At 34.6% G+C, this 10,318-nt stretch overlaps 2 protein-coding genes across 6 annotated transcripts; one reads left to right on the forward strand and one right to left on the reverse strand.

The window, feature by feature from the left end:
- Positions 1-3,280: 3,280 nt before the first annotated feature.
- On the reverse strand, positions 3,281-6,071 carry LOC107428923 (galactoside 2-alpha-L-fucosyltransferase). 2 transcript variants are annotated; one of them, XM_048462780.2, is made up of 2 exons: positions 5,535-6,071; positions 3,281-4,565 (listed from the first exon to the last, which is right to left on the reverse strand). In XM_048462780.2, exons 1-2 carry the CDS (start codon positions 5,800-5,802, stop codon positions 3,484-3,486), a joined length of 1,350 nt encoding a protein of 449 aa, XP_048318737.2. In that variant the 5' UTR covers positions 5,803-6,071; the 3' UTR covers positions 3,281-3,483. The 2 variants fall into 2 exon arrangements, with proteins under 2 accessions (XP_048318737.2, XP_024934312.3); XM_025078544.3 differs by having other exon boundaries at positions 3,281-4,910.
- Positions 6,072-6,219: 148 nt separating this feature from the next.
- Positions 6,220-9,975, forward strand: LOC107428956 (uncharacterized). Of its 4 annotated transcripts, none has more exons than XM_060813589.1 (5): positions 6,220-6,599; positions 6,727-6,800; positions 7,344-7,405; positions 7,836-7,878; positions 9,589-9,625. In XM_060813589.1, the coding sequence occupies exons 1-5, from the start codon at positions 6,354-6,356 to the stop codon at positions 9,608-9,610; spliced, it is 447 nt and encodes a 148-aa protein (XP_060669572.1). In that variant the 5' UTR covers positions 6,220-6,353; the 3' UTR covers positions 9,611-9,625. The 4 variants fall into 4 exon arrangements, with proteins under 4 accessions (XP_060669572.1, XP_048318738.1, XP_015895047.2 ...); XM_048462781.2 differs by lacking the exon at positions 9,589-9,625 and adding an exon at positions 9,727-9,975 and having other exon boundaries at positions 6,221-6,599; XM_016039561.4 differs by lacking the exon at positions 7,836-7,878 and having other exon boundaries at positions 6,221-6,599; positions 9,589-9,641.
- Positions 9,976-10,318: the final 343 nt, after the last annotated feature.

A 10,318-nucleotide genomic window follows, 5' to 3' on the forward strand; every position in this document is an offset into this window, starting at 1 on the left:
ACGTGAAAAAATAAATTATATAATAGTCTCATAAGAAAGTAGAAAATAGACAAAAAATGGTGTCGAATGTGCAGATGCGATCATGATGAAATATATGAAAATAATGATGATAAAATGGCGCCCATACGTAGTACATACCAACTGTAAGCCAAGGCTATGAGAAACGATTTAAAAATACAAAACTATGAGACAAGCTCAGTGAGTGAACAAGTATGGTATTATAAAAATAAATATTATTCTTAAAACTCATTTCTTTTAAGACCTCAATTTCACTCTTTGAAAGTTCCCCTATAATAAACAATTTTCACAAAACCTTTAATCATCTCCAACATACTAATTTCATAAGTCATAGGATAAGTAAACTAAAACTAGATAATATCCTTTACGTCATAACAAAATAATATTTTTATGAGTTATGAATTATAATTATTGGTAATAAAATATATAAATAATGATATATTGCAACCGTAGTATAATAACAAGAAACCTGTGTAGCATATTGATACGAATCTAGTTCGACTTGCTCCCAAACCCATATTATACTAGTCTGGATCAAAATTAAATTCAGATTCTAATGATCACCTTGATCCCTAATCAATTTGTGATTAGAAACTTTGACATATAACGAATAAGCCACAATAGGTTATGGATATCCTATTGATAAGTCAAGCTAAAACACTTCATTACTATTTGGTGTTTTAGGTGTTCAAAGAGACAATAATTTTTCAATCAATAATGTAAGCTGCTTTTCATTGAAAAATAAGCATTTAAATAGACTAAAGTCATAAAAGAAATAAACCCCAAAACCAATGGGTAAAATTCGGCCAACATAGCAAAAAAATAGGAAAGTGGCCGAATTTCCAAGTCTTTTCCTAAACTAATTTGGATTAATTAATTTCTTAGTTTTGAAATAGGAATTAATTAATTTACAATCAAAATAATAAAATATTAGAGGTAGTGGTTAGTAAGGACGACCAGTAGGATGGGGCTGAGTTTTGCCATGACACAACAACATGATCATGCTATTTCAAATGTGGTTACAAATATATAATCATGGCTAGTGGTAAAAGATAAAGACAAACTCAATTCTGGTAGACTTTTAAGGCTTATATTTAGTTAAAGGATAAAATGGTTTGCTATCAATTATGCTTCTTTGATTTCTTTACAAGGGAATTATGTTCAGATCATCAGCCAACCTAAGTGTTACCCTGCGAAAGGTATATAATTCTTCCTCCACAATTTATACATGCATGTTCTACACAATGTTTACTTTGTATGAGGTGTATTCAATACTTAATTCTTATCTGGGATAATTTAAGATCTTCAGCCACTTTGTGACTTTAAAAATGAAGTCCTAATGACATTTTAAGTTGCCATTGGAATGAGAAACATATTTTACAAGTAATTTTATTTCAACTTGCATGATGTTGATACATGAGGAGCAATAAGTAAAGATTCGCTACAAAAAATATCATGTGTTTCATCTCGAGGCCTTGCTATTAAGAAAAATAATGTGAAAAAATCATTCAAATGAAGAAGCTACATAGAAAGCTGAGGAGCAAATATAAGCATAGCATTCACAAATTTTCCATCTCTGTAGATATGAAATTTCTAGTACAGTCCAAATGGGATCTTTATATTTCTTATAGGTTATGTGGTGGACATCACTCTGGAGTTATCAAAGGTGGAAAGATTGTTTCTATTGTAGGTAGTAAAGCCATTTCATATAATGTTGTTCTCATTCAATGTATAGCAATATTGGAGCTCCTAAAGTTAGCAACAGATTATCGATGCTAAGAAACATGTGGCATGGGCAAGATTGTATGAGCTTCCATTAACACTGGGCAACATTTTACAACTATCATTAGAGGTAAAGTATTCGTCATTACTTAGCATGACATGTAAATTATTTTGATAAAGTGATAGAGGTTTTCATATCCAGTGATGAAAATATTAGTATCGATGGAAATATCGAGAATATGATTTTATGAAAATATTGATGGAAATATCGATATCGATAAAAATCTGATACTTCAAATATTTACGAAAATACCACTAGAGCATTTCAGAAGTGCGGACCATTAAACTAAGTAGAAGCTTGTACGCACCCATGTCTGCTCTTGTGCACACTCACTTTACTGTCCACTTGTAGCACATCACTTGACCACATAAACACCCGTTTGCCTGAACCATGTGCTCATTTGACCAAGTCTGTCCAACCCCATGTACACATAATCTAAGCCATGGTTGGTTGCTGACCCAAGCAAGCCCTTGCCACTATGTGCACCACCACAACAACGCTCATCATGGCTGCCACTTATGACCACGATACATCATCTAAATAGCACACTAGCCTTTGTTGCCCACGTGGCTTGCTAGCCTTCCTCTAGCATGCCTAGCATTTTTAATTCTACAACCAAAGCCCATACTAACCAACCATTGAATGCTTGTATGCCTTGCTTCACAACATGTGCCATCTCCAAAGGCACACAGCCACACCAGGTCCTATATATGGTGCAAGGCAGCCACCATCCTTGACCTATGCGAAGACCTAATGATCTAACACCTCCCTGGATTGCATTGTTGACCAAACAAATAAATAAATAAATAAAACATCTAAATTTAATGATTTTAAATTTTAGAAGAATTCAAATTGGTTTACCTGATCAATATGAAACATCTATTTAGAAGTGTAAATGAGTGAAACTGAGCCGAACTGAGTATTAGGAATTTCAATCCCAGCTTTGCATAATTAAATCCCCATTTCCATGAGGTTTTGGTCTTTGACAAATGCTCTAAGCTTCAAATTTCATCACATTCATAATCTGTTTTTTTTTTTTTTTTTTTTTTTTTTTTTTTTTTTTTTTAAATAAAAAAAATTTCTCAAATTTAGGGACTCCTATCGATATTATGCAAAATTGGCCATATGATTTATACTATCATACATGATTTATTTTTTATATAATAAAATTTTAAAAAATCCTATTTTGTTTTTTCGACTCAATGTTCTTGAAATTGCAATTTAACGCTTTTACATTTCATCCTTTCTTTTCCAGTGTTTAGCGCTAACAATGAAAAAAACAGTTATTAATGCAAAAATTTGGACAAATTAACAATTATCTATATTTATGTCAAATGATTGTTTCATTGCATAAGAGTCAAAAGTGTCGTTCTAAAAAATCAGTAATGTTAAATTATTGTTCCTGTAAATTCTCAAATTCTCTATTGCAACTGTCAATTATTAGCAAAATTTGAAAAGCAATATTTTGAAATGGAAACAAATCATAAACAAAAATAGAATAAAACAAAAGGATAGTATAATATTTCTACAAAACTCAACCTCAACAGCAAAATTTACTTCTCTATTTTTTTTTTCTCTTTATTTTTTGTTCCTTTATAGTGAATAATTTACTTCCATTTTTATATCAATGTTTATGTGCAAAATTGGTGAAAAGAATGTCCAATAATTCAAATAAATCCAAGCTATAATTCATCATGACTGTCAACCAGCTTAAGCCCCCAGCTCATATCCTCACAGTGTCTCACATGTGGTACTAGCTTGCCTGTATCAATTCCAGTCTTTGCCTTGCAGTCATAAAATGGTGGAGCATGAAAACAGGGCTCCATCGACATGACGCGGCGACAAGGTGGATCAGGGGCCGTTTGATTTTCAGGCTTATAGAGAATCCATGGCTTCAAACCTCCAAGACCTTGGGCTACATATCCAAATGTTGACCATGCACTGGAGACCAAAACATCACTCAGACTGAGGAGAAATATCTCTGCCCATGCTTTCCTGTTATGCAACTGCTTTTCTGTTTGTTGATGTCCTTCATGGCTTGGCTGGTAAACTCCAATTAAGTCCCCAGTGACTGCTGGATTTTCCCAGTAAAGATTTCTAACAATCTCAAAGTATCCTGAACTTAAAGAGGTAATAAGAACAGCTTTGAGTTTTGGAGTTCCTGATGAAGGAGGCACTGATGAACTCTGTGTATCTACTTCAGGCAACAACTTCTCCTTTACAGTACAGGCCAAAACTTGATCCATCACATGTTGGAACGGACCAGGGCTGGTTTCGAAAGTTCTGATTTGAATGCCAATCCTCTCATCTGCCTTGGCCAAGTAAGCTTGATAATACCTCACAATCAGACCCCATACTTGATTTGAAGGGTGGAAAAGATACCGACCCAAGTGGTGGAAAACAGTTCCTTTCTCAGGAAACAATTTGTTCAGTTCTTGCTCGAAAGAGGGGATCAAGAACAGAGATGGGACAAAGTAGTTGTCTGTTTTCATCATCAGCCAGGTGACTTTTTGGAGGATACTTTGATCTTGATCGCAGAAAAAAAGTTTATCTTGATCATCGTAATCATGAACTAAGTGAAGATACAAATATGATGGCAGTGATTCTGTTGAGGTGTTCAACTTGTTATTCTTCAGCATGTTCCCATAACAACGAGTAGATTTCTGATCCAAGTCACCGAATTGGTCTTTAATAGGGAAGTCAAGAGGTAGAAACCATGATGTTTCTGGAAATGGCTCACAAAATAGATCTGTCATGTCATTTCCTGGATCAACAAGCAGAACTCTGTTTGTAAGCAGAGCATAAAGAAATGCTGATGCTATGGTTAGTATCCTGTTTCCCAAGCCACTAAAAGATATCCACACAACGTATTTGCAGTCAGTGGGACCATCACTACGACCAGAATTTAGCTGCTCTAGTGTTTCATTGTACAATTTGGTATATGGTCCACAGCGTTTATGGAGTTTTTCGTAACTCCTTAGCCTGGAAATGAGATAAGACGAAGGTTTAAAGGGTACCATTTTGCGATATATACTGGCTTGGTACTTGCTTAAGCAAGAATTTTTGTCAAACTCAGAAGCAATAAGTCCATTTTTCCAACCATCTTCACCTAAAAGTTGGCCAGGCAAAAAAACAAAAAAAAAAAAATTAATTAATTAATATGGAAAAAAAATAAAATTGAAATGCACAAATTCGATATGTTGTCTAGGATTAAAAAGGTGGTTATACACCACAGAAGCCTAAGTTATGAATAAACCATTTGCCCACCTTCATAACACAGAAGGAAAAAGTAACACAAAATTCATTGTTATAACTAGGAATTAAGCAAAAATATACAAAATTTGCCGTTGTTTTGTGAATAGAAACATAAGCATATTGAAGAACGTATAACTCCTATCCAAAATACAATTTTTTCCCCTCCATGAGCAAACCAATGATTCACTGACCAAATCATTGACCAAAGAACCTGATTTTAGCCCAGAGACTATTATAGGTGAATAATATCAATGAAACTAACCAGTCTAACAATAATAAAGCAAAGTTCATCAAACCAGCAAGTAACACAAGAATTTATTCAAATTTTCAATAAATCTAAAAGCAACAAAATACACATATATATACATACATATATATATATATATATATTCCATCACTTTTCTGATCATTAAAATATCTTACCCATATATATATATATATATATTCCATCGCTTTTCTGATCATTAAAATATCTTACCTACACCAGTTGAGGTTGCGTTATGAGCATTTTTTTCTAAAATCCTGGCGTCAACGAATCCATTGACTTGATCAGCAGGTGGGTTTCGAAGAACCAAAGAGAGAGAGACCAGAACTGGAAGAATTACCAAACAAGCAGACAAGATCTTTATCACCTTCATCGTATTGAACCCAGATTTCATGTGGGTGAGCCAAGTGGCTTGGTTGTTGACTCGCGGATTCGAAAGCTTTAACGGAGACAGCCGCTTCCTGAATGCATACAGATCCATTCAAATGCACTCATGTGCATTACATTTCAGAGTGATCAATAATCGAATATCACTCACTGTTTGTTTAGCGGTAAAATAGGATTCGCTCGAAAAACAAAAATGAAAAAACGAAACCCCGCCGATTGAGAATGGTTTTGCAGGACTGAGAGAAACAGTGGACTGGAATTTGGTAACAACAATGAGGTTTTCGCCTTTTAACAGTCCTCATAAACCCAAACATGGTTAAAATTTTTTTGCAATTTATTTTACGGTTTTGCCACTCTGCCGACTGCAATTTGTTTTTTATTATTTTTAATTAAGATTTCGAAGAGTGGAGATTTTCAATCAGTTTTTTTCCTTTTAAGTCCATTGGGCCAACGAATATTTCTGCAATTTATTTGTTGGGCTAGCTTTCGTACGATCTTTTTTTTTTTGTTTTTTGTTTTGTTTTTTTTTGGGGGCCGTTTGTAGAAGAGAGATTAAAACGTACCGTTTGGATCACTATTTGATTCTGCTTTTAACCCACCGCTTCTCTACGTCTGAACTTTGGCTGTACTGAAACACATTGCGATATGGCGTCGTCGTTGAGATTAGCTAAGCTAAGGACCGCCGGATTCAATGTATCGAACATGTTAGGTTTCAACGGCAACCATATAGCCGCCATGTCTTCTCCGCTGGATAAAGCCGTAGGCGGCAATATTTTCTTGCCGGAGTTTGATAGGAAGCCAGTTGAGGATCCCAATACTAACGTCGAAATCGGATTGCCCAGCCACTTATATGGTGGATCCATGGAGCTTATGGCTGTCCCCAAGAAAAAGGTATTTGCACTCTGTAACTCGATTTTCGGAAATGCCTATTCGGCGGTTTTGGTTTTGGGTTTGGGTTATTTATTTTGCCCATGGTTGACAGGTTTATGAAACTGACTGAGAGCTGTGAATGATGCAGGTTTCTCCCCACAAAAGAGGCATAAGAAATGGCCCAAAGGCTCTAAAACCTATTCCAGTTATTATTCGGTGCAAGTAAGGGTTTTTGCAAGGTTTTGCCAGTTTTTTTTTATGAAGTATTGTTGGCATTTTATGTTTGATGTTCACCAACTGTTTGTTCGAAGTCCTCAATGAATTTTGGTTCGGCAATTGTCTAAATCTTTGAGTCATTGTTTTACTTTTTATAAATTAATTGTGGGTTTATCATATCTGACTGAGACCAACAACATCTTGATGGATGGATAGACACTTCAATTATAATTCTAGACTTCTAGTATCCAAGTTCAAGTCTGTTGGATTAGTGGGAATTTTTTAAGCCTTGGGTTATGATGTAATTTTGAAACCTTAATCATTTGGAGGTCATGTGGAGAAGATAGAATTGAAATTTTGATTCTGTTTTATCTATTTAGATGCTATTGTTATTACTGCTCTTTTGTAATCTTGCACTTCATGTTTCTAATAGGAAATTAATACTTTTGCAATTGTGTGCGCATGCTGGTGATCAAATATATATGGCAAGGAAATCTGCAAAAATGTTGATACATGTTCTGATGTATATTATACAATGTTTGCAAGCAGGGTGTGCGGTCGTGCCAAGTTGCCACATTTCTTTTGTTGCAGTGGAGATAGGGGAAATACTGGTGAGCAGAATGGTTCAACAAGATGAGTTAGTTCACTGTTATGAAACAACTGTGATAGACTTGTAAAACAAAAACTTCTAGATTTTAATATTTGGGTTGAAATTTTGTTAGATTGTTAATGATCTAATTACATTAAAAATATGTATTTGCTTTTTGAAATGCTAATTAGTTGAGAGCTTATCTGTTTTTGTCAGTAACATCAACATTAAAAATTAGTGTTTGAACATTTAAACATGTTGTGGTGTCTAAATAAAAAAGAAAGTTTAGAGAGAGATTTGCTGCAAATCCATCATATATAGATGGCTGCCTGACCTGCTTCTCAAGATGTTAGATATTCAAGCCCAGGAACTGTATAAATGATTTTAGTTTTGTTCAAAATTTTTTTTTTTTTTTATTTTAATTTTTTTTTATTTTCTTATAATGGTTCTAGATGGCACTTTGATCATAAGTGAAGCTTTGGGAAGAACTGCCTGGTAAACATTGTTATTTTATGGGAATGAGTAGTAATGTAATTTTAATTGTATTATGCACAGATGCATCAGTATTTGGTTCAATTTTACAGTCTGGGAATCATTCATATTAGTCAAAATAATGATGCATTGAATGTGTTAAATATTGAGATGAAGTCTCGATGCTTTGTTTTGTATCATTGGCCTGTTTCTTGGTAAAATGGAATCTTGAGAAGGCAATGTAGAGCACTCATCACTGAAGGTTTGTGGTTGAGGAAAAAAAGTATAGGGTTCTAGAGTACCTGGTGATTCAGTACTCTCACCTATGGTTGTAGGCCATGTGAAAACTTGTTCCATGTCAGAAAACACAATTTGATGACTTTTTCTCTCTCATGTGCCAAAAACCCAAGTCTGGAATTGAAGCCCAACCTTGGCTATTGAATTGATCAAGATGTAGAGGTCTCAGGTTTCCACATGACCTTAAAAACTACCTAATCAGCAGCTCATCTCTATGAACACTGCACAATGGGAATGGAGCTCTTGAGAGGATGAAAGAGGTGAATGGTTTTGGAATTGATTGCATAATGCTTATATCGGAGGCAATAGATTTTTATGGGAGAATAGAGTTGGGTAGGTATTAGGAGAGGAATGTCATTAGACTTTGGGTTGAAGAGTCAGTGACTAAAAAGATTCAAAAGCATGATAACCGTTGGTGACCTAAAGGTTGCTAAAACTTGAGCTTGATTCCGGATGTAAATATTGATTTTTGGTGCAGAAGAGGGACAGTTGTTCGTGTTTTGAAGATTTAAAACCCTATATCTGGAATTGAAGCCCAAGCTTGGGTATTGAATTGGTCGAGATGTAGAGGTTCCAGGCTTCCACAAGATCTGAAAATCTCCATAATCAACAGCTCATCGGTGTGAATGCTGCACAATGAGAATGGAGTTGAGAGGACGAAAGAGGCGAAGTTTTTTAGAATTGATGGAGTAATTCTTATATTGGAGGCAATAGATTTTTATGGGAGAATAGAGTGGGATAGGATTAGAAGAGGAATGTCATTAGACTTAGGATTGGAGAGCCAATGACTAAAGAAGATTCAAAAGCATGCTAACCATTGGTGGCCTAAAGCATGCTAAAGCTTGAGCTTGATTCGGGATATAAATGTTGATTTTTGGTGCAGAAGAGAGACAGAGTTGTTTTTGTATTCTAATATGGAAAAAGAATATCCACGTGGCATAAAATGACATTCAGAGTACTGAGGCCAGTGACCAATTCGGGAGTGCTAAGACTTTTTTCTGAGTTTTTTGTGTGGTCTGGGTGCTGAGTTTTTTGTGTGGTCTGGTCAATTCTTATGTAAGTATGGTATAAGTAACTTTCAATGTGTGAAATGAAACTAAGGGCTGGTTCGGAATGTTTTTTGAAACAAATTTTACAAAATTATTTGTAAAACAGAAACGAAAATTTAAATTTTGTATCTGTAGGATTTAGGAAGGGTTATTTGGATCAATGCCTCTTGAATTATGAGTTATGTTGTAAATTCTCCCTGAACTATGAAACCAACAGTAGTATCCCTTCAAGTTTCCAAATCGTGCTATGCAAGGAAAATTGTTAATGTTTCTTTTTTAGATTAATTGTTATTGTCCCTTTGGGTTCTTGTTTTGCTTTTAAGGCTGAGTTATTAACTGTTATTCATGCTGTGGAGTTTGTTAAGTTGTATTCTTGGGATTTTATTAGGTTGGAGTGTGATTCTCTTTAGGTGGTTATTGTTTTGAAGAATCAATCTTTAGATGGTCCTTGGCACTTGAAGGCTTGTTGGGCAAATTGTCTTACGTTATTATCTTCTATTACTTATATTGTTTCACATATTTATAGAGAAGAAAGTGGTGTGGTAGATGCTCTTTCCAAAGTGGCAATCAATGAAGCTTCTCTTCGGTGGCTTTTCATCTTCCTAATTTTTGTTTTGATCACCATGTTAAGGATTTATTGGGTGATAAATCTTTTAGATTTTGTTATGTTTTGGACTGTGGTACTCTTTTTCGTTTATGGTTTTCCTCACTGGGGTTTTAACAAAGGTTGTAAGGAAGCCAAGTTTTGGGTATTTCTATGGTTTTACTTGTTCTCTGGATTGGTTTCATGGATTTTGTATATGTTTCTTTTTATTTTTAATTTATTCTACTTTGATGGTTCGGGGCTTTCAAGGGGTGTCAACTTAGTTGAGATGTCTTGTCTATCTTCCTATCTTGGTGGCTTTTTCAAATTATAACATTAGATAGCTTTGAAAAAGGTCAAGTTTTTAACCTCATACATAGGGAATATATATCGTTTATATCCCTATGAGGTTTGGAATAATTACAAAATCATCTTTTTAAGTTTTATAAAAATCAATCACACTCCTTACTATTATAATCTGTTAAGTAAAGGTATAAATGAGATACATCAAGCTGAGTATTGACATTCTCAAGCT

The sequence above is a fragment of the Ziziphus jujuba genome, chromosome 12 (genome assembly GCF_031755915.1).
Source record: "Ziziphus jujuba cultivar Dongzao chromosome 12, ASM3175591v1".
NCBI classification, from domain to species: Eukaryota; Viridiplantae; Streptophyta; class Magnoliopsida; order Rosales; family Rhamnaceae; genus Ziziphus; species Ziziphus jujuba.

Coding starts and splice junctions, on each gene's coding strand:
- LOC107428923 (XM_025078544.3), bottom strand. CDS start 5,802: ATGGATCTGTATGCATTCAGGAAGCGGCTGTCTCCGTTAAAGCTTTCG. Junction 4,911..5,534: donor CGCAACCTCAACTGGTGTAG/GTAAGATATTTT, acceptor GCCAACTTTTAG/GTGAAGATGGTTGGAAAAAT.
- LOC107428956 (XM_060813589.1), top strand. CDS start 6,354: ATGGCGTCGTCGTTGAGATTAGCTAAGCTAAGGACCGCCGGATTCAAT. Junction 6,801..7,343: donor CCAGTTATTATTCGGTGCAA/GTAAGGGTTTTT, acceptor GTTTGCAAGCAG/GGTGTGCGGTCGTGCCAAGT. Junction 7,406..7,835: donor TGGAGATAGGGGAAATACTG/GTGAGCAGAATG, acceptor TAATGGTTCTAG/ATGGCACTTTGATCATAAGT.